Genomic DNA, 22,766 nt, shown 5'->3' on the forward strand with positions numbered 1-22,766 from the left:
TTTTCCAACATTGTTTATCATATTTGTATACAAGTTCTCTCTACCTAAAGGGTGCATGCTTACACATACATACTAAAATTCTTATCATGCAGCCATAGCTAAGATTTTCAATGTTTGGACTGTTTGCATTAGTACTTGGAGTGCTTTTATAATTTGAAATTGATTTCGAATACAATCTGGTTAAGGGTCACCCAAATTTGATCTGTTTATTAGTTAGACCAAATATGGATACACCCATATAATCCAATTCGATAAAATTTATACTATATGTTTACTAAACAATCATAAGTTGTAGCCCTAGCCTCATAGAAGCTATTTTCAATTTATTTTATTAACGACATACAGTCATACACTATCAGAGTCGTGTTTACTTCATTTTATCAAATAATATATAATAAATAGTTCGATCTTATTTAATTCAACTTATTTTCGTTAAAATGGTGTTCAACAAGGACAACATCAGAAGGCAAAAAGACCTTAAAGAGATGATTGCTTATCAATATTAAAGGACTAAAGTACTTGTTTCTTCTGTATCCCCATTCCCCAGGAGACAGAAAAGCTCAATTACAGACTCATTTTACCTGCCAAGTACCAAGAATGCATGGCGAGGCTGCCAAAGGACATGATGTTGGCAAGAGAAGATAGCCCGTGAATCATTCCAAACTTCTTGTTCATGGTAGCTAGCTTTGGATTTACCTTGGCCACCTCTACGTTCTTCGACCACCCAATTTCCTCTCCAATGTTCTCTTCTCTCTCCACCTTGTGTCTCTGCTTCATCATCTGAATTCCAAATACAAAACCAAATGTGCAAGAGTTGAGACAATACCCCCATCAATCCATTCAACACACCAGGTTTCTAAGCTATTTCTTTTTCTTTTTTCTTTTTTAAATCATAATTGTTTTAAAAAGACGAAAGTCCCCAACTTAGGAAAAACCCTAAAAGTTTGCAAGCCACATTCATGTTGTTTGTTTTTCCCCCTTTTTATTGCCCAGTTCCTCCATTTCTTTTTGTTTCCAGCAACGATGAAAACAACCTTGATGATTGATGAATTTGCACTGTTAAGAGAACTGATTTTTTTATTTTTTATTTTATTTGGGAGATGGAAAGGAAATTACCTCGATTGTCATGGGTGTGAAGACGAACAAATTGGCAATATTGAAAGCGAAGGAAGAGATCAGAAACCCAAACTGATATCTTTCGGCAGGGGAAGACGACCGCCATGGATGGAGGTATCCGAAGGAGGCCACCGATATCGCACAACAGACCCCGACCAGCGAGAAGTAGGCCGGAAACATCTTGCTCTGCAGGTTCCCGAACTGGTGTCTCGGGAGATTCCTAAAACGAGAAAACAGTAGTTAATAAAATCGACGATAAAGGTTAAAAAGATTAATAAGGATTCAATTGGAGGGAGAAAAGGAGAGGCGTAGTTGGGGATTGGTGTTAAGTGATAGCCTACTTGAACATGATAATTCCGCCGATGAAGGTAACCCAAAGAGCTGCGCCAAAAGCGGTTGAGAAACACAAGAGATGAGCGAGCTTCAGAGTGATGGTGAGCTTGGACGAATATCCGCCATCTGATTTTGATCCGAAGGTTTCTGGAGAGAAGAGGATGCCGAAAGCCAGGAATGCTACAGCCACTAGAAATCGAGTTAACCAAGCCATCCCTCTCTACCTTTCTCCCTCTTATGTTGGTGTTTCTCTCTTTTCGTTGGCAGAGGACAGAGGAACGGAGAGGCTCTGGCCTTTAGGCTCTAGCCTCTAGAGGAAAGGAGTTGCAGACTACAGAGACGAATATCGCTCGCTCGCTTCGTGAAAAATATCCTCCTGAATCCTCATCGCAAGTTTCTTTTGAAGGGTAAATTTCTTAAACTAGTTAATTTACCAAATGTATCCTTACACCTTGAAAATTTATTAACGCTATTCCTACGATTGACCAACTTTACCTTTACGTTAATATTCTCTTAAAATCCGTACACACATTACATATCACATGACGTTTAAAATTTTTTAAAAACCATTGTCATCTTCTCTTGACTCGGCACACCATCCCTCCTTCGACCTCTCTCTTCCCTCTATCTTCTTTCTACGGTCTCCATCAACACCGAATCACCGGGAGCAACTGGTCGCATTGCATAAAAGAACCAAAAAAAAAAAAAAAAAAATTTAAAGCATTTGTCAATCTTTTAACAATCAGGACATCTATAATCCTTTTCTCCACCGGAGCTCCTCAAAATGAACTTTCCAGCTTCATCCTCTTTCTTTTTTAACAGTGGGGTTGCGTTGCTGAAGAAGTAGAGAACAAGTGAACCGAATAGGGGTGACAGTGGCAACCGAAGTGGTATGACTTATGAGCAAACTAAACAGGAGTAACAGCGATGACAACCCCTTTTGAACTCTAATATTTCTTTCTCTCTCTCTCTTCTTTCTCTAGGCGATAGAGGTGGCAACCCCCTCTGAATTCTGATCTCTCGCTCTCTTCTTCCTCTAAGCGATGACGACGACAATCCCCCATGAACTCCGATCTCTCTTTCTCTCTCTTTTTCCTTTGGGCAATGGTGATAGCACTTCCCTATAACTCCACCCAGCAGCAGAATCACCCGACCATTCTCCCCTCTTCTTTCCTCTTCCTTTCTCTATTCTCCTATGTTCTACCTCCCCTTTCCAATTGAAACCAACCATCCAAATTGCAGCGACAGCTCTTAATTTTGTCATTGACCAGTCAACAGGGAAATCATCTATGTTGAATTGTTAGGGGCCCGAGATTGGAAAAAGACCTGAGAGATTCTACCAGACTGAAGAGAGTCTTGTTGTAGGGTCGTCTTTGAGCTTTACATTTTTTTAAACCATAGGACTATGAACATCATTGCAAAACTAAATATTTTGGACTATAAAAGGATAATTTAGATATTTTGCATGGATTTTGGCGTAGGGCTGCTGTGCCATTGCAAAACCAAATATTTTGGACTATAAAAGGATAGTTTAGGTATTTTGCATAAATTTCGACGTAAGGCTAATGGTAAGAATAGAATTAGTCAAAGTACTAGGGTCAGTCAATTTTCAAACAGAATATAGTTAGTCAATTAGCTTAAATCATAAAGATATTTAAGAAATTTACAATTGGTTCGTGGTAGGTGGGTGGTAGGTGGGAATTCAGTGAGTCGGTAGACTCGGCACATGGCCTTGATAGGCGCTACGTGTCACATACAATGATACAAATCTATGATCGATGGTTTGCGAAGATGCTCCGATTTGCGACTACCAAGCACCAAGCAGTATTCTGTCAGTAACCCACCTTATTCCAATGGGACCGCGTACATTGAAACCTGCCAAATCCAATCGAACGGTCATAAGCAATGGGACCCATATAGCTACCGATCTCTGCAACCTTTGGATGATGGAAGATGTTTACTTCGATGAACTTCCCCCTTTCCCTTTTTTTGTTTTCATAATGCAAATAAGGGTATCAATGGTCCGGTTTTGGACTGGACCCGTTTAATAAAAAAAAATAATAGATTGGAACAATCCAGTCCAAAATATTTATTAGATTGGACTGGAGCTAGTATGTTCATAATAAATTTATATGGAGCCCAATACAGATTTATGAATTTTACTGTAGAGCTATAAATATTCAAAATGTCAAAAACCCCCCGTTCTATACACCAATGCCCGCCCGTGAATTAACATCAATTCTGAGCTGACATCTACCCCAACTGTACTTTGGGCTGAATTTTCATTCTCCCTAAATTTATATTGGATTTGGTTGGATTAAGCCAACATCCAGTCCATTGATATAAGATAAGAATATAGGTGTCAATGGACCGGGTATGGGTTGAAACCAATCTAAATTAAAATGAATTTGAATAAATTGGATGGTCCAAAATGGTCCAAATTATTCATTGGATCGGATTGGACTTGATCCATTTGTAATGGACTGACATTGGACTGGATCGGCTTGGACCAAATCCAGTCCAATCGACACCCCTAATTGCAAAGCCTATTCATTTGCTTTGACATTGAAAGTGTAATAATTACATTAAGAAGTACATTGATATTGAACTTTTCTTTTAATCTTATTCTGAATTCTAAAAATTATCAAATATCCATTTTGATCTTATATATGAGAGATTTTGTTTGTCTTTTTGGGTATCATTGGAAAACAAAAAGTTGTATAATTATCCTTCAAGAAATAAGAAATAAGTGGAAGGAACACCTGTTTTTCTCTTATAGGTTAAAAGATTCCTCTTAAGAAAAAAGAATTAAGAGGAAACGAACATGTTTGGTAAATAAAGGTTAATTTGTATTTGATAAAAAAGCTAACATCCATACCCAACTTATTAACCTCCTCCTCAGTCTTGATGGATTATCTCCGGGAGCATGTCTGCGGTTCTGCACAACAGGAAGGGGTTGAGGGAACACCAGAAAAGGGCGATGCTATGCTTTTTCCGTTCCGAAAACTCTACCAAATAAACAAGGAATGGAAATTACTCCATGAAACGAACAGGCAACAGCAAATACTCTCAATTCCCCCAATCCAATATGCTTAATGAGTCATTGTGGACACAAGCTTCTGTTCCAAAATCAGAATAATTTCTCTGCCAGGAAGAGTAAATACCCATGCTAACCTGCTTCATGATCATCTGACATCCATCTTTACTGTGGACTCAAATGATTCACTTGTGCATCGCCCTGAAGTATGTAGGAATTAAACTGCCTTAGCTCAAATACACTAATTCTTCATAAAAAGCTTAATAAAAAAAATCTTATTTTGCCGTTAGTATATTAAGAACAAGAAGAATATAAACTCACTCCTAACGGACAACCACAATGTATAAAAATAAACTGAAGAATAATACCTGATGTTCAGATAAATGACACTGCAGGCGGAGAGACTGCATCTGTTTACAGGTTTGATGTTTGTGGGGAAAGCCCAATTATACATTCCATTACCAAGAATCAAAATTTTGCATGGGCTGATACATATCGTATTGGTGACTGAAATCCTTGGTGTTTCAGGGTTGACCCTATTTCAGGGGGTGGACAGTCCTTATCCCCCTGATTTGGTTTGGAAAAAAACAAAAAACTAATATAACACATGCTGTTACAAAGTCCGATACACCCCATCTGGCATATCGGACTATCTCAATTTGAATCTTGTCCATTACCACTTAGAGACACAGCAACTCAACATCATCATCTAAGCCTTATCCCAGCTATATGGGGTGGGCTACATGAATCATGTTTGCCATTCCATTCTATAAGCACTTAAATGAAGACATACATAGCAAGTCAATCCCTAAATTAAAAATATGAAAACAGAAATCAAGTAATGCATATTTGCTCTTATAAAAAATGAACTCAACAGGAAAAACATGTCAATTACATGTGATGGTGCAGTCCCCCTCACTCACTTTCTGAACATCAATACCCATCCAAGAAGGATGAACCAAGGGATCATTTATAATATTCCAAAAAATGCAATGGTAGTTAAAGTACGCAGATAAAACAACAAGTATCAATTAGTTTGGCCATCAACTGCCTACAGAAATCTCCCTTATTCTTTGTTGTGAAAACCTTCCCTGATCAAGTTAGCATATCAATGCCAGTTTAAGACAGGTTACATCCATCTTGGGGATGCAGCAAGCTTGAGGGAACACCCATTTTACTTGAAACATGTAAAAGAGAACAAAGAATTAGCAATATTCTTAAAACTACTAAGTTTGTCTTCATTTTTCATACAAAAACCTGAAAAGTTGAGACACAGTAAGGAAAACAACACTTAAAAGCTAATTAGGCGTGGAAGTGAATTAAGCTTTGCACATTCACAGGATGAGTCCATCTGCACCCAAACAAAGAAGTAAACCATTCCCAAATAACTTTAACAAACTGACAAGAAATTAGTAAATGGTATCCAAACTCACCATCGGATTTGCAGAGGACACACCAGTGAGGGGACAAACAACTATTAGGTCTTTTTCATTGAAGTAGATCCCCTGTATTAACTCTATCCAGAAAGGCTTTAGTTGTAATCTTTTGATTAATAAAATTTTCCTTTTATTTATTACCCAAAAAATTATTACAAGATTTAACTATCTTGTATTGGGTCTTTTTCATTGAAATTAGTTCTCTCTTTCAAAATTTAACTTGCATATTCTTGTATTTTAAAACTATCTTTTCATTTCTTTTTATTCATAAAAAATGTTATATAGGATAGAGCGCTATGAAATCAAGAAACATGTTCGAAGAGTGAGTATAATTGAGAAAATGATGCTGAAATGGATAAATGACAAGACTAGAAATGATACAATTAGAAACAAAGATATTAAAGTTTAAAGTACCCCCAATTGGTGACAAGATGAGAGAAATTTGACTGAGATGGTTAGGTCAAATGTAAAGATAATGACTAAACCAATGAGAAAGAACAAAAGTGACTTGGTGCAAGTAGAAGGTTCTAAAAGAGCAAGGGGAAGATGAAAGAAAATGTTGCCTATATTGGTAACAAATCATCTAAGGACTTAACATAGATATTGACAGAGTTTATGCAACCAACCCCAAATGATTAGGATTAAGGTTCATTTTAGTTATTTAGTTATCTTTTGTTTTCTTTTTTTGTAGTTATGGAGTATGACTTCTCCAACATATTGATGCATTCTTAAGTAAACTCCTCAAAAACTTAATGTATTCTTTGAGAGGGTAAGTAGTAGGAACCAAGAAGTGTAAGGGTAAGAACAAATCACAACTTGGGTTTCAAGACTGTCCATACCCCATAATATAGCAGATGGCTAAATAACTCAACTTCAGATCTCAACCATAGTTTTCAAGGCATCAAGGTGAGGCTAGGTAGTAGAGGGTATCTTGTTGCCAAGTTGCCTGGGCAGGCACTTAGGTATCACCTAGGTGATGGATGTTTTTTAATAAAAACCATGAATCCTGGGGTAGTTCCCTAAGTTCCATAGCATCTTACAACCATCTTTCATGAATAATTATATATAATATTCACAAAAAAAAGCATAAACTTCATATTAATATGTAGAAAAACAACATATTAATGAGAAGAAAAGGAAGAAAAGAAAATTCAAAAAATATAGGAGCTAAGCCCTTGTTTTGTCCTAGGAAAAAGAAGAGTTTTTCCTTGCTTATTGGTTCAGGTTTTGAAGTCCTTGATAGTTGAAGACAGCATACAGAAATATGTCTGTTGATTGAACCCTAACAAATAAGAAAGCAGTACATCTCAGAAAAATGGTTGTCTAAATAGTTGGTTTGTCATCTAGACAACCATTTTTCTGAAATGTACTGCTTTCTTTTCCAATTTTAATAAAATTTCCTTTTGATCCTTAAAAAAAAAGAACTAGTATATAAACCCCACAAAATGAATATTTTAGTTTAATAATGTCTGTTTTATTATTATAATCTCAAAAGTTAACAATATAAAAGTGTTTCATAGTGCTGTACAAATAATTAGTTTCATGATTAAGTGAGTTGGCCCTCCATGGGCACCTTGGTGCAAGGTATTGCCTTGACAATTATTACTTTACCAACTAATAAAGAAAGAGCATGTTTTGAGGTTGCGCAAGGAGGGATGGAGGTTTAAAATGGTAGGAATATCTTGTTAGTGTAAGAGTGTTAAAAGAGTTTGTTTAAGGGAGGAGCACAGAAGACTAAAGGTTCGTGTGAAGAATGGGGTGCTGACTGCTGAGATAATTGAGATGACTTGCTTTTCCAGTTGGAGGGGTGGTTGCCATTTTGTTTATGGTAAAGTTTAGTTAGGTGGGTTGACTTGTAAGAGTCTGTTTTTGTATCTCACATGTTGAGTGTTGTATTGAATTAGAAGAAGATGCCTCGTGGAGTTTAATAGCCTCCTCCCTCAGTTGAGTCTGTTCATAGCCTCCTCCCTCAGTTTCTCAAATACATCAGGTATGATGTTGGCTCAGGGAATTTAATTCAGTTCTAGGAAGACACTTGGTTTTGTGACCGGCCTTTAAAGGAGGTGTTTCCTTCTTTGTATTCTATTTCATTGTATAAAAATAAGGTCATTTCAAACTTTTGGTTCTTCCTTCTTTGCTTTTGAGTCTTAATTGGGATCTCGGATTTCATAGGGGTTTGAGGGATGAGGAAGCAAATTGTCTGCCAGAGCTTCTTCTCCTTGATAGTGTTTGCTTAGAGTTTTCTTATCCAGATAGAAGAATTTGGCTCCCAAGCTCTAAAGGTTCCTTTTCTTGTGCCTCCTTTATTAAAGCTCTTTGTCAATTCTCTTCCTCTCTGTCCTTTCCTTGGAAAGAAGTGCGGTTCCCACTGATTCCCCCTAAAATTCAGGCCTTCTATTTTTTTTTTTTGAACAATGAAAAAATTCAGGCCTTCTGTTGGTAAGTAGCTCTTGGGAAAATTAACACTCTGGATTATTTGCAAAGAAAAAGGCCATTTCTGTGTATTTCCCCGAATTGGTGCACTCTATGCAAATCTGATGGTGAATCTTGTTACCATTTACTAATTTCCTGTTCATTTGCTACAAATATATGGGATTAGTTTTTCTCTTTGTTTGGGTGTAGGTGGCATATGCCAACGGAGATAAAAATGTTGTTTGACCCATCTACCTTTGCTTTACCGAAGAAAAGGGGAAGAGTAATGTGGAGGTACACTAGAGCAGCAGTGGTGTGGACCTTGTGGAAAGAGAGAAATGCCAGAATAGAGAAAGAAAGGAGCAAACAACTAGGGTTATACACTGGCTACAAATGGTGGAACTATTCAAAAATTTCACATTTGATGATATTTGGAGGAATTGGCCTTTAGTGGCTTCTAGTTCAATGCAGAAGGTCAAGGCAAGGTTGGCTTGGGCTCCTCCCATTAAAGGATTTCTGAAATTAAACTTCGATGGGAGTAGTCAAGGCAACCCAGGCCCAACTGGAATTAGAGGGGTCATCAGAGACAAGGAAGGAAACTTAAGAGCACTCTTCTCAAGACCAGTGGGGAATGGAGACTCCTTAAAGGAAGAATTGTACGCAGCCCTACAAGCTGTACAGATTGCAAGAGAGTTAGGATTGGAAAAGTTGGTGATAGAAGGGGACTCCAAGGTGGTGGTGTGTTGGCTAAAAAACCCAGATTCAGTGATCTAGGCTTACAGAAATGAAATGAAGAAATTCAAATGGTTAACTCAGCAGATGGAGGTAACTATACAATGGGTGGGGAGGAAGGCAAATGCTTTTGCGGACTCTCTAGCTAAACAAGGGGTAACTAGGGAACAATGTACTAGGCCCAATTGTAACTTTATGATGTTACTGTATTAATGAGTGAGGCTGCACCTCGCGCCTCATATTGGGATGCTTGTAACGAACTATTTATCATTTGCTTCTAATGAAATCAATTGAATTTTTATCTATCAAAAAAAAAAAAAAAGATGCCTCGTGGAGTTGTGTTGTAGGGTGTTTCCTTTGTTTGGCTTTCTTTTGTGACGTCTTATCACTTGAGTTGTATTTTTTCTTGTTTTTCCTTTTAGTGAAGATTTTCTTCAACATCAAAGAGGGGAGAAAAAGCAACACAAGGGGCTGTCAGAAATCATTTGTATTGGGGAACAATCCCTTGAGGTAGGAATTGATAAAACGAAACTAGAGGGGTATCAGTATCAAGGGGGTAGGAGCTGGGCCACTTGCCTGGCATATTCTTGTTTGTGTATCATTCTTTTATACATAATGTTACAGCTTACGTACACACATAAACATGATTCACTATTCCTGAAACATGGTCCAAATACAATCTGGATCACTTGAACCATGAACCACATGATATCCTGGGAACTAAGAACTAGCCATTAAGGCTATGTTTAGTTTGATATTTAAATAAGAGAGAAACAGAGAGTTGAGGGGAAGTTCTTATGGAAAACAGTAGAAATCCTTCAAGCAGAAAGGGGCACTTTGAAATATGAGAGGCCAAAAATGCTACATTATACAACTAGGAGCCCAGGACGTTACAATTCTCATTAATAAACATTTGGGCTCCCCCATGTATGAAAGGACATACTAGCTAAAATAGGCTTGATTAATACATGATGAGGACTCCATGGACTAGCTCCAAGGCCAATAAAAATTAATAAATTCAAGATACTGTTAGCACAAAGCATGGGATTCCTGTTCATATAATATAGCTTCAGGATTCAGTTAAAAATATATAAAATTGTGATTTTGTTACTTATACCTTCTCATTTTTCTCCAATAGATGCAATGGGAAGAAAATCAGCTATCTGATTGGTAGTTTTAAGCTCCCTTCTCCTCAAACCAAAGGAAACCAAAAGCAGCATCAGGGTGAAACCGCCATGAGCATCTGGGAAAGTACATCCTATAACTTAGGAATGGAGTTCATAAAATTCCTCTCTTTACATTTCCTGACTAGATCTTGGGCTTCCACCAAATGGCCTGAACGGGATAGAGATTTTATAATTGTACTAAATGAATGAGAATCAGGAGTACATCCACTCATTTCCATGTTAAGGAACATCTCTTTTGCCTCATGAATCCTTCCTGAGTCACACAGTGCCTTGATGAATGCAGTATATGTACAATTGTCAGGAGTAAGATCCAACCTCAACATAGAATCCAATAGCTTATGTGCTTGCACAAGTTTTTTCATCTTACAAAGGCATATAATAAGAGCGTTGAAAGAAAAAACATCTGGTTTTATTCCATCAGCGTTCATCTTTCTTAATAGCTTCATTGATTTAGTAACATCACCAACAACACAAAGAGACCGGATAAGGATGTTGTATGTGAAGGAATTTGGAGTAACATCCCATTCAGCCATCTCATTAAAACAATCAAATGCATCCTCTATCTGGTGGATCCTACAAAGGCCATCTATTATTGAACTAAAAGTAAAGACATCGGGTTTGAAGCCATACTCTAAGAGCATCTTCAACAGTTCCTGTGCCTTACCAATTTCCCCATCTTTGCAATGGCCATTGATAAGTGTGTTGAAAGTAACAAGATTTGGAGCAATAGCTCTTTGACACATCTCTCTGAATGCATTTGATGCCCTATCCATCATTTTGGCTTTGGAAAAACAATCAATCAACATGTTAAAAGAGAACACAGTGGATAGAAGTCCATCCTGGATCATATGATTCAAATATTGGTTTCCCTTGTCACTTCTTCCAGCCTTAGTTAATTTTTCAATAAGTTTGAGGTAAGTGTTAAACCCCGGTTTCCCACCTCGCTCAATAAAATCATCCAACAGCTTGCAAGTTTCATTGTGTTCAGAACCCTTAATCAAACAAGCCATCACCATGTCAAATGTTGAATTCTCTGGGAAATAACCCATTTCTCTCATTTTATTCAGGAACTCCATCGCCTCTCTAGGCATTGAATTCTTTGAAAGAAAATAGAGTATAGGATCACAAGCCCGTTTGCACAAAACAGGCTCCCGTTCTAAAAAGCTCAAAAACAATTTATAAGCCTTGACCGGGGCCAAGCACCGAAAGACTCCATTAACCAGTGATCTAAATGTTGCTTCACTTGGAACTACATTCCTTTCCCTCATTACCTCTAAAAGTCCAAATGCTTCATCCACTCTCTTTGCAATACAGAACCCATCAATCAGGATAGTGTACGTAAACACATTAGGGGAGTTTCCTGAACCCTCCATCTGCTTCAAAAGACGAAGTGCCTCCTCCAAAATACCAGTCCTGCACACCCCGTGGATGAGGATGTTATAAGTAAACTTGTCGGGTTTGCAGTTATCCACTGGCATCTGCTGGAATTTGAGATAAGCCAAATCAAGGGAATTGGATTTCACCAATGCATCAATAACTGAATTGTACAGTCGAGTAGTTGGGTTGAGACCCAAAAAGGAAATCTGCCCAAAAACTTCCGTACAGTACTTCGCAAGCCCTAATCTCCCCCAACTACCAATTAAAATGCAAAGCAGGTCTTCGGTAACCGAACATCCATAGTTTCTAATTTCCTGAAGTAACTGAATAGACAATACAACCGGACCTTTTCGAACAAGGGTATCGGTTAACACCCTCCGGATAGATTGGTTCTTCGCTAGTGCGCCCTCGATGTTCGAAACCCAGATGTAAAATTTGAGGGAGTTTAATGGGTTGTCCTGATTCTGCAAAACTCTCACAACCAAATGTGCGCTCAAGCTGGTTTTTTTCACTTTAAACTCATGATTTAGTAAGAAAAACCAGTCTTTTCTTGCAAGTATTATGGAGAAGTGCACATGATCAACCAGTTCAGTACATAATTTGGACTTATTATCAGATATAGAACTCTTTTCCGTAGAAGACAGATTCAGCAGAGAACCGCGTATTTGGGAAGAACTGAACGAAGGCTTACCTCTCAACGGACCTTCTGGTTTGGTGGTTTTTCGATCAAGAACCGCTCTTGCTCTGTCCTTGATGGGTTTATCTCCGTTGGGTCTTCTCTGCCGGAAGAGCTCTTCGGTTAGACTTCTTCTTGCAGGATATGCCTTGAAAGCAAGAGAAGAAAGGCCTCTCATGAGTCATGTCCTGAAGAAAGCTCGATAGAATTGCGGAATCCAACGGGAGCAGAGCTGACGTTCGTTTTCTACTTTTCTATCATCAAAGATGTTCGGGGTCCCCCCGAGTCCCACTCCGGACTCGTATGCGTACAACGCACATCGGCGTATTGGAGAATCCAAACCATCACCGCACCTGTCTATCCCACAATCGTGTCAAATACATGATCCCGCGGTACCGCCATTGCGCCAAAATTAACTTCAAAATCGAAAAATCCCTCCATTACTTGGGGGAGTTCATAGTTCATTTGGGCACATCCCACCAGTTTGAGTAAAGGGGCACACCCCCTTAATAACGAGACCAGAAGTTACATGGTTGAAAAGACCAAATCCTCCCCACATTGTGACCGTGACCGTGAGGTAGGTGGTCCACTGGTCCTACTTGCTACAAAGTACAAGCGACGGGGATTTTTGTCTTTTCATCACTATAGATGTGCCCTGAATTATCAAACGGGTGTGCACAAATCAATCCCCATCTGTTTTTCTGTCTTTTCCGATTTTTCACTTCAATTTGTCTTCTCCTTGCTAGAGAAGCTTTACACCTTCCCTTCAACTGGATTTCCCATTTCTGCGGTTTTAGTGCTCCCTCGTTCTCTCTGTGCATTCATTACTCTCAATATAATTCCAAAGTCAGATTTGGTTAAATGTTCGAAAGAGGAGAGGATTCATCGTACGATCACCTGACAAAGATGTTTCTCGGCGTTCACTTCATTCTCGTGGGATTCGATCCAACCGACGAAGCCAAGGTAATTTTTAGTTCTCATCTTCGATTTTTCGTGTTTCAGGTCTTCTTTTTGGTGTTTTTTCTTCTTAAATTGAATGTGCCGATATGGTTATTCTTTCTGAATGATATGGTGTTTCTTTGTTTTTCTTTGGAAAAGGTCCGATCTAAGCTCGTCGATGGCGGTGGAGTTGATGTTGGCCAGTACAGTCCGAGCTGTACTCACGTGATTGTTGACAAGATAGTCTATGTAAGTCCTTTTTTACCTCTTTGTAAGCTATTTTTATCTGAGAATCTGTCCTTGGTACTTCTCACTCACATAATCATTCACTTGATCCCATCCCAATCACAGTTCGTGTTGCTTTTTCCCGCCATAGATTTGAATGGATGGTCTCTTTTCATTTTTAATTTTTTAATTTATTTGTGTTTTGCAGGATGATTCCATTTGCGTTGCAGCTCGAAATGATGGCAAAACACTTGTTACAGGGTTATGGGTTGATCATAGTTTTGATATTGGAATGCCAATGGATCCCAGCATGGTAGGTTTTGCTTTTCCTCTTTTTCTCCATTTGGATGGAAATTTGAATAACACAGACTATGTTCTACGGAAAAAAAAGCATAATTGGTTTTTTTAATGGGTAAAGGATGTATGTATTAATAATTTTGTAGTTAAGGCTTAAAAGTTAATTGAAAATGATGTAACGGGAATAATATATGTTTTTTTTTTTTATGAGTGAACGGGAATAATACATGTTAAATGCTATTGGTCATGCGACAGTGAAACTTCTGAATCTGAAACAGGATTTGTTTCAATTTCAAATTGAAGTCATATGGTTGAAACCTGAAAAGTACTCTTGATTTTTCCCCAATCGCGTTTGAAGTTTGCAATTGTGGATCCTATTCTAATAGTCATACTCTTCAGCATTGTGCCACTTAGTTTTAATTTCTATTTTCACTATACCATTGAGAGTTCATGATTAGGTGTTTGCATTCTCCATTTATGCTGCCTGCAGGTTTTATATAGGCCTGTGAAGGATTTAAATGGTATACCTGGTGCCAAAGCCCTATCTATTTGCTTGACAGGATACCAAAGACAAGACCGAGAAGATATAATGGTGTGTATTTTATCTATCTCTACTATTTGTGCTTTTATATATGCTATATTTGTTTTCTATGCCTGTATAACTTCAGGAATAATGAAAGTCAGAAGGCAAAAAGAATTTCATCATACTATTAAAGTTAATGACCAGGCAGATATAGCCTTACCACTTTTACTTTGTCTTAGAAAATGGTAGGTCTGATGGGTGCACACTTCTCCAAGCCATTGGTTGCAAACAAGGTCACTCATCTTATATGCTATAAATTTGAAGGTTTGATCTCCTTACACTTATCCTTTGTGGTGTTGTGCAATGCCTTATATGAAACTTCGACTTTCTTATTTATTAAATCGTATTCCATATTTAACAGGAAATGTACTTGGCTTGTTTGAATTTTGAACATCATATGGCAACTATGAGAACAACTACTTGTATGAACGGCTAAAGTTCTCTAATTGTTGGATATAGATAAATGATGCATCTCACTAATTTCTATTGTGATGTTGTGAACTTGTATTGAACCTTTCTTCTACCACATGTTGCAATTCATGCTTAAATCACCAATTTAATATTCGTTTGAATAGTATGGTTGCTTGCAACTTTGGTCAAAATTTGAACATCAGTTTTTCTAGCCAGCCTTCTATTTCCTTCACTGGTTTTATGGATAACCGTCTTTTTTAAAGTGGCATTTGGTAAATCTGAACACTGATCTTTAACATGCAAAAAAGTTCTGAGAACGTTTTTGAGCCTTAAACTATGAAAGCTCCTATTTGGGTAGATTTGCACTTTGTACTTTAAATAGTACAAAAGTACAAAGCACACATTATGCTTTTACTTTGTATTTTCACTTTGGAAACATTTTGGAGGAAAGTTTTTCAAAAACATACTTTAAAAGTAAAAGTAAAACATGGTGTTTGGATACAACAAATTGCTGCACAAATGTGAATGCTATGTGGCATCTATATATGTTTTCACGTGGCACACATGTCATTGAATCATTCAAATGCCATGTGTCACTTGGTGCACACATGTCATTGATGTGATGTGGCATTTGTATGTTTCCATATGGCACATATTATTGAATACATTCAAGTGCCACATGCCATTGAGATATGCTGACATGTTGCACACATGTACAATTGAATACATTAAAATACCTCATGTCAACCGTATATGTTGATGCCATGTGTCACTGAATACAGTGATATGCCCTAAATGCCACATGGAATCCATATATGCTGCCATGTGGTGGTGAGTTTAAGTACTACAAATGTAGTTGGTGCACTCATTTTAGAAAGTATAAAGTATTTTAGGGACCCAAAAGAAAGAAGTATGAAAATCTGGCTTCGTTCTTTTTGTGTTATTACTTTTTGTCTTTTAAATTGAACAAATGAGGTATGCTTCTTTTGTTGATATTTTCTTAGTTTATTAGATGGCATTTTTCAAAATTATTTTGTTCATGCAGATGCATGCACTATTGAAATCATTGTTACATATCATGTTGTTTGCCATTATTAGAAAAATCAATGGTGGTCTGTCATTTTTTATTCAGGTGAGAAGTATGAACTTGCCAAGAAAATGAAGAAGATTAAGCTTGTCAATCATCGGTGGTTGGAAGACTGGTACTGCTAGATTACATTCCTCTTTCTTTTGAAATACTATGTTCTATTTTAAAGTGTTTATATTATTATACAATACAAGTAAGATCTTCATTCTGATTTATTTTTTACTTCTGTCCTATTACTAATTTACTGTTCTTCATCTTGCAGTTTAAGAGCATGGGAAATTCTTCCTGAAGGTAGTTACAACAAGAGGTAAGGTACTCTAGTTCTTTCTTTTGTTATGCCATGATGCCAATAAGGATCTTTACTTATTTTATTACTATTTTCTATTAAACAAGATTTTAATAGCTAATGTGGACAAGTGAAGAGGTGACTGCAGTTTTATCTTTTTATCCACTAAATTGGTAATGTGAATACTTGATTCATGATGAAACCTAGAGAGTATATAATTTCATGGGGTGATCATACAAATACCGGTTCCTATATTTTTTCCTTTTTTAATATATTTTTATTAAGTATAAAAAAGTAATATAAAGGCGCTGAAACTTCTCAGCTATCCGTTCACAGGTTCTCCAAAGCATTACTTAGATTCTCAGGTAAAGCAACCGGACAATTGCACCAGCACTTCCTGGCATGCCTATTAACTGCTATTTGTCTTTATAAATGTTCATAACTTTGAAGAAGTTGTAACCAAAAAGAGTTGACACACATTGGGAAGAAATGGAAAACATTAGGGTGGTGCTTCTATAGAATTGTGCAATGTGTCTTTGCTTACTCTTTTGATCACGTGTATCAATTATCTGTGCTTATATTTGTTGGGAATTAAACTAACTTATTCAAAGTTGTCTACATGAAATCAAACTTTCTAATGTTAAATTGCTTGAAAGGAATATTAACTAATCCAATGTAGCATAGCTAAATCAAAATGATAACAAATTTCTGCTTATATTTGTTATTTTGTACGACTCATTTCACAAACAAATTTGTCCTGCAGCTTCTTATATTCTATGGTCCTTTCATTGAGCTTTTGACTGATTAAGTTGTTTTATTTTTGTCTTTGCATTGTGTCTCCTCTTTTTCTTCCCACAATAGTGGTTATGAGTTAGAGATATTGGAAGCTGAAGCTAAGGATTCTGAAGAAGAAACAGAAGATGGTATTGACAACAAGAAGTTTGAGAAGGGAAATGTTCTGGGGGCTACTAATTCTCATGTTGCAATTCAAAAGAGCTCTGAAATGTCTGTGCCACCAGAAGAGGTGTCAAATATCCAACAGAAAACAGCCTCTCCTCCTAAATGTGTATCAAATGTTGCTGCAGATGTTGTCAACAAGAGACTAATAACTAGTCCTATGAAAGGGAGTGAAGCTGATAAATCCCAAGGTTTCCATGACAAAAATAGGAAGAGCCTTGAGGAGTTTGAATGTCAGAGCAGTGGAGCTTATTGCAGAAATCCTGTTAATGATGAGGCCTCCATTCCATTTGAGAGAACTCCCAACCCTAACATAGGATGTGGAGAATCAACATCCATTGCTAGAAGCACTAAGAGATCCCATTCTGATGAGTTGAACTTAAATTCTCTAAGTTACTCAAGGAAGACTTCGAGGAGGTCTCCAGTTTCAATTTCAATGTTCTCAAAAGAACATTTAAATCACGTGACTGGCTCTCCCCAATTGAACTTACAAGAAAACATCATTTCAAGTGGAATCAAAATGCTGACGAATGGCAAAGAATTATATCATGAGGAAAGGCAAACTGGTGCATTGCCTCAGAAGAGAAAAATTGATGTTTCCGGTACCATCTTTACATCACCTAAGAAGGTGATCCATGATTTGAATGCCAGCACTTCTGGAAGTCCCATAAATGCCAAGTATAAAGGATTAGAATCATCATATTTGAAAATTAGTGCACCCCAAATGGAAAGCATTCCTTCTGTTAGCAATAGGACAAGTCCTGTGGATGATAATGGTACTCTTAAGTCTGTGGAGAATCAACCAACTTGCCTGTTAGCAACAAAGCCTTTAAATTTGACTGAATCATTGAAATGTGAACTGCTTATTTCAAAAAATATGACCTATGATGGTACTGAATCACCTTCAGGCAACAAGGCAGACAAGCATACTGAAGACAAGATAGGTGAACCATCTTTGAATGTTTTAGAATGGTCCAATGTGCCTAGTAAGTCTAATATTGAAAGACATGAAATCATCAGAATGGCTGAACCTGCTGACAGAGGAGAGCCCCAGAATCAACAACAAGATGGTGAAGCTTTGTCTCCCAATACCAAAGACCTGGATATGGATATTGAGAAGTCTGGAACCCCTTCTAATTTGGGCATAAACAATGGAATGAATGATGAAGCATATTCTGGAACATGTACCAAGAAGGTAGTAAGAAAGAGTTTGGGATCTAGGCCCAAGTTAAGTACTGCTAAAACTAGGAAGAGTTCTATTCTGGGTAAACCTATAAGCCCAAATGAAGCTGTGCTTTGTTCTGTTCAAGACAAAGAGAAATTAGAGTATGAGAAAGTTGGGGCTGAAAGGCTCAAGGTTTCTGGTTTAACTTTCAAAGACAAAGTCTTGGAAGCAAAGGAAAATGAGGTCCTGTTATCTGCAAATAAATTTGAAAGAAAAACTGAAAATAAGGCCACAGAGGCTCAGGTTCCAGAGGATAAGGATAGAGACGATCTTGATAAAACATTTTGTGCTGAGAAACCTGAGATGGTAGGGCCAACCTTCAGTGTAAATGTAGCCATTGCAGAGAAGTCAAACCAGATGCAAGGATCAAAGTTTAGAACCAAGGCTAAAAGTTTGTATATGGATGATGATAAAGTGTCTTTGGGAGAAAGCAAAGATGGAGATGAGCTCAAGAAGGAATCAAATAGCAAGAAGTCCAAGACTGATGAATTGACGTCAAAAGCAGGTGTCATTGCAGTAGAAAAAACAAACAGGGGAAAGCATCCTTCATGTACAACCAAGAAAAATTCCATCTCTAGGACAAATGAAAAGGGAATATCTAAGGATGCCGAAGGAGAAGGGTTTGAGGACAATAGATGTGATGAAAAGACAGATATGCCAAAGGCAAAACAGGTGTGCTGTCCTGCAAGAAAACCCAAGAGTAAGACTTCATCTGAGAGAAAGATGGAGAAGTCCACAGATGCAGAGAAGGAGAACAAGCCAATTGACAATGGAGGTCAGAATTCTAATTCATTAAAAAATGGAAAGCCAACTGCTAAATCTAAAAGAGAACCAATGAAGAATAATCAAATGGTTAGAGCCACTGATGTGGATGGGGAACAAATAAGTGGATGTCCAAATTTTACAAGTAGGGAACCTGTCTGGTTTATACTGAGTGGACATCATCTACAGAAAAAAGAGTTCCAGCAGGTTATAAAGCGTCTGAAGGGAAGACTTTGCAGAGATTCTCACCACTGGTCCTACCAGGCTACACACTTTATTGTCCCAGATCCAGTTCGGAGAACAGAGAAGTTTTTTGCTGCTGCAGCTTCAGGAAGGTACTTATAATACAATTAATAGATACCTTTTGTTTTTCGAGAGTTTATTTGGGTTTGAACCTTGGCTTACTAAATCAAAGAACAGTTTCTGATTGCAAGGGCATATTTCTAATGTAAATTTTGACTTGCCCTTTTGTCCAGTAGGAACAAATGTCCTAATAATAGTCCCTTTTAGCTATTGCATATTCCCTTTAATTCTTTAGGCAAGACCTAATTTCCTAAGCCCCCTAATACAGGTGGATCCTTAAGACAGATTACTTAACTGCTAGTAATCAGGCAGGAAAGTTCTTGGTAGAAGAGCCCTATGAATGGTACAGGAATGGACTAAGCGAAGATGGTGCAATCAATTTAGAAGCTCCAAGGAAATGGCGCCTCTTGAGGGAGAGGACCGGCCATGGAGCCTTCCATGGAATGCAGGTTATAATATATGGAGAATGTATAACACCTCCTCTGGTATGTTACTGATCTGAACTGAATAGCTTTTGTTTAAATCATTACGGTGAAATCTAATATGTTATATGATTGTTGCCATCAATCAGGATACTTTGAAGCGAGTGGTTAAAGCTGGAGGTGGCACCATTCTAGCAACTTGCCCACCTTATACTCGGTTCCTTAAATCTGAAGTTGATTTTGCCATTGTCAGCGCTGGCATGCCACATGTTGATTCATGGGTTCAAGAGTTCCTAAGACATGAGATTCCCTGTGTTGTAGCTGATTATTTGGTGGAGTATGTATGCAAGCCAGGATACTCCCTTGAGAGGCATGTGCTCTATAAAACTCATGCTTGGGCAGAGAAGTCATTTGCAAACCTGTTGAGCAGGTCAGAGGAGATCATTGATGCCTTGTCACCAGCAGTAGAGGAGGCTACTGACGATCTCACTTGTCAAGTATGTGGGTCCCGTGACAGAGGAGAGGTCATGCTGATTTGTGGTGATGAGAGTGGTTCCATGGGATGTGGCATTGGAACCCATATCGATTGCTGTAATCCTCCTTTAGAAGCTGTTCCAAAGGAGGATTGGTTTTGTGCAAAATGCAATGAAAACAACAAAAACACTAATCCCCCAAAGAAAACCAAGAAAAAACCATCCTTGTTGAGGTGAAAGTAATAATGAATCAATCCTTTCTTTCTCTTGTAGGAATAGCATTTGAATCTGTCTCTTGCCCTGTAAATTGTAATCAAAGTTACAGAAGCGTAGGGATGAGATTCTAATTGGTTCCACTTCTGTATAGCTTCACTTCACCGCTTCTGTTTAGTGCTGGGTTGAGAGAATGAACCTTTTGATGTGTTTATGGGATAGTACTGCAAAAAGCATTTGCTTTTTGCAATTTAAATTCAAGCCTAATCTAATTAAGGCAATCCATACTTGGCTATTTTTTTTTTACAATCGGATCAAATATGGACCATTAAGATCTGATAATGTTTAATTATAGGGCGCTTGGGAATGTGGCAATTGGCATAAACCCTTTTAACTTGTACTGTTTCGGGGCTCTTGTGAAGAGCAAGGTTTGGCTGAACGCGGTGGCTGTGGAACCAATGATAAAGTTCCAAGCCAATAATAAAATACATGGGCCCACACCAATCACAGTGGGCCCCATAAATTTATTATTAATGTAGAATTTCATCAACTAATATCATGTCGATGACTTCTTGATACACCCCCCTAGGGATTGTATCAGGTCAGACACTGGTTCAGAGGGTAATCGGGCCTTAAACTGATTCCTCTGAACCAGTTTCAAAAAAATAAATAAAGCCTAAAAAAATTACAGACACAGGCTGACATGCCTGATACTTTGAACCTTGATTGGTTCCACAGCCATGGCGTTCAGCTCATCCGAATTCTCTAGGGAATGTGGCATTTGGCATAAACCCCTTTAACTTGATCTGTTTGGGGGCTCTTGGGGGGCGTGCGTAAAATGTTTAGCAATTAGCATATTCTGTATGAGGCTTAGGCCTCAATTTATAGGTGTTATAAGCCTCGTGTTTTCTATCTCGATACATTAAGGTTGAAGACTCCTTTGTTCCCATAAAAAAAGTCTTAAACGTAGAAAGCGTGTTAAGGAAAAGGAGCGTTTTTTTAAGAGGTCAGATTCTCGTGATCTGCACTAAAAATAAAATAAATATAAAACTCACAAAAAGATAATATAAACTTCATCGAGACTTAAATTTACCATGACTTTTAAAAGCTTCCAGAATTCTTGTTTATTGTTCAAAACTCATCTTAATGATAACACCTTTAGTGGTCATTAACATAAATTATTCAATAAGCATTTAAATAATTTATGACCAATATCATTTAAATAATTATTTAATCATATACATAATTTATATCATTAGCATAAATTAAACCAAATTCAATTTCCATTTGAAGTCCAAACGGATTTAGATGTGGAATATTGTTACTTTTTACATTTGAAGCTCTTGGCGTATGTGGCAAACTTTCATTCAAGGGTTCAAGTAAAAGGTGGACCCAAGGCTTAGTTTGGAAGAAGTACAAATACAAATATAGAGTGCATACATATTTGTCTTTGTACTCCTTCCAAACTGAGCCGAAGGATCCATAGGATGTGAGTTCTCCTTTATAAGGAGCACCTCTGGTCCAGTTGTGGGAGGAAGATAGAAAACGATGAATAGTGTTTTTCTTGAAATTATAAACAAAGATATTTGGATGGGCAGTAAATAGGTTGATATTCTCTAATACGTTCCTCACAGGAAAGTCCCTCAGGCTTGAAGTGCAAACAAGCACAGGCCCATAGATATCTTATGCTGAAAATTAATTAATTATAATGGGGACCACAAGGGTTGGACAATAAACTACTCGGTCAAAGTGGCTCTAATACTAAATAAGTGAGAGAGTAAAAAAATAAAGAAAATTGATAGCAATTATATTGGCAGTCCCAGTTCTTGATTCTTCGCTATAGAAATAATAAAATTATTGAAGGATAAAGAAGATTATTCATTGGAAAAAGAAAGAACTACAGCCTAATATTTCCATTTGTGTTAGTCTCATCCTCACCCATATGACATTGAAACAAATGCAACCTAATATTTCCATAGAAGAAGATATTAACAATATAACTTACAAAAATTCCAAAATGGTTCTCAAAGAACACAATAATTTAAAACATGCTTACTTGTCATTTGAACCTTTCAATCAGATATCTTCATGTTGCCATGATTCAAAAGAGAAGTGAATCTCTATATAATTTCTGTAGGACAATGTGCATTTTTCGAGATATGGAATACCAACCGTCGCTCCACCAATCTATTGCTAACAACAATTGGTTCCTATGTACAAAAAATGGTCCAAATAGTTAGATTAACAAATGGCAATTGAGATCTATAGTTTAAAAAT

The 22,766-nt window shown here is 37.5% G+C and overlaps 3 protein-coding genes across 3 annotated transcripts; 1 reads left to right on the forward strand and 2 right to left on the reverse strand.

The window, feature by feature from the left end:
- Window positions 1-390: 390 nt before the first annotated feature.
- Window positions 391-2,678, reverse strand: LOC104598820 (Late embryogenesis abundant protein (LEA) family protein). Its single transcript, XM_010261055.3, has 3 exons — window positions 1,458-2,678; window positions 1,117-1,336; window positions 391-780 (listed from the first exon to the last, which is right to left on the reverse strand). The coding sequence occupies exons 1-3, from the start codon at window positions 1,661-1,663 to the stop codon at window positions 565-567; spliced, it is 642 nt and encodes a 213-aa protein (XP_010259357.1). The 5' UTR covers window positions 1,664-2,678; the 3' UTR covers window positions 391-564.
- A 1,521-nt stretch (window positions 2,679-4,199) lies between these two features.
- Window positions 4,200-12,601, reverse strand: PPR40 (pentatricopeptide (PPR) domain protein 40). Its single transcript, XM_010261052.2, has 2 exons — window positions 10,184-12,601; window positions 4,200-4,687 (listed from the first exon to the last, which is right to left on the reverse strand). The coding sequence occupies exon 1, from the start codon at window positions 12,482-12,484 to the stop codon at window positions 10,325-10,327; it is 2,160 nt and encodes a 719-aa protein (XP_010259354.1). The 5' UTR covers window positions 12,485-12,601; the 3' UTR covers window positions 4,200-4,687; window positions 10,184-10,324.
- A 421-nt stretch (window positions 12,602-13,022) lies between these two features.
- Window positions 13,023-20,767, forward strand: LOC104598819 (transcription coactivator). The gene is made up of 10 exons (XM_010261054.3): window positions 13,023-13,269; window positions 13,405-13,494; window positions 13,679-13,783; window positions 14,258-14,359; window positions 14,530-14,614; window positions 15,894-15,963; window positions 16,111-16,155; window positions 16,996-19,413; window positions 19,650-19,866; window positions 19,953-20,767. Exons 1-10 carry the CDS (start codon window positions 13,168-13,170, stop codon window positions 20,511-20,513), a joined length of 3,795 nt encoding a protein of 1,264 aa, XP_010259356.1. The 5' UTR covers window positions 13,023-13,167; the 3' UTR covers window positions 20,514-20,767.
- The last annotated feature ends 1,999 nt before the right edge of the window (window positions 20,768-22,766 follow it).

Source organism: Nelumbo nucifera, chromosome 3 (assembly GCF_055504915.1).
Source record: "Nelumbo nucifera cultivar China Antique chromosome 3, China Antique-T2T, whole genome shotgun sequence".
NCBI classification, from domain to species: Eukaryota; Viridiplantae; Streptophyta; class Magnoliopsida; order Proteales; family Nelumbonaceae; genus Nelumbo; species Nelumbo nucifera.

Bases quoted from the DNA above. Each gene is read 5' to 3' on its own strand.
- LOC104598820 (XM_010261055.3), bottom strand. From the start codon at position 1,663: ATGGCTTGGTTAACTCGATTTCTAGTGGCTGTAGCATTCCTGGCTTTC. The intron at 1,337-1,457 runs GTAGGCTATCAC...TTCTCGTTTTAG, and splicing joins GGCGGAATTATCATGTTCAA to GAATCTCCCGAGACACCAGT. The intron at 781-1,116 runs GTAATTTCCTTT...TTTGGAATTCAG, and splicing joins TCACACCCATGACAATCGAG to ATGATGAAGCAGAGACACAA.
- PPR40 (XM_010261052.2), bottom strand. From the start codon at position 12,484: ATGAGAGGCCTTTCTTCTCTTGCTTTCAAGGCATATCCTGCAAGAAGA.
- LOC104598819 (XM_010261054.3), top strand. From the start codon at position 13,168: ATGTTCGAAAGAGGAGAGGATTCATCGTACGATCACCTGACAAAGATG. The intron at 13,270-13,404 runs GTAATTTTTAGT...TCTTTGGAAAAG, and splicing joins ATCCAACCGACGAAGCCAAG to GTCCGATCTAAGCTCGTCGA. The intron at 19,414-19,649 runs GTACTTATAATA...CCCCTAATACAG, and splicing joins GCTGCTGCAGCTTCAGGAAG to GTGGATCCTTAAGACAGATT.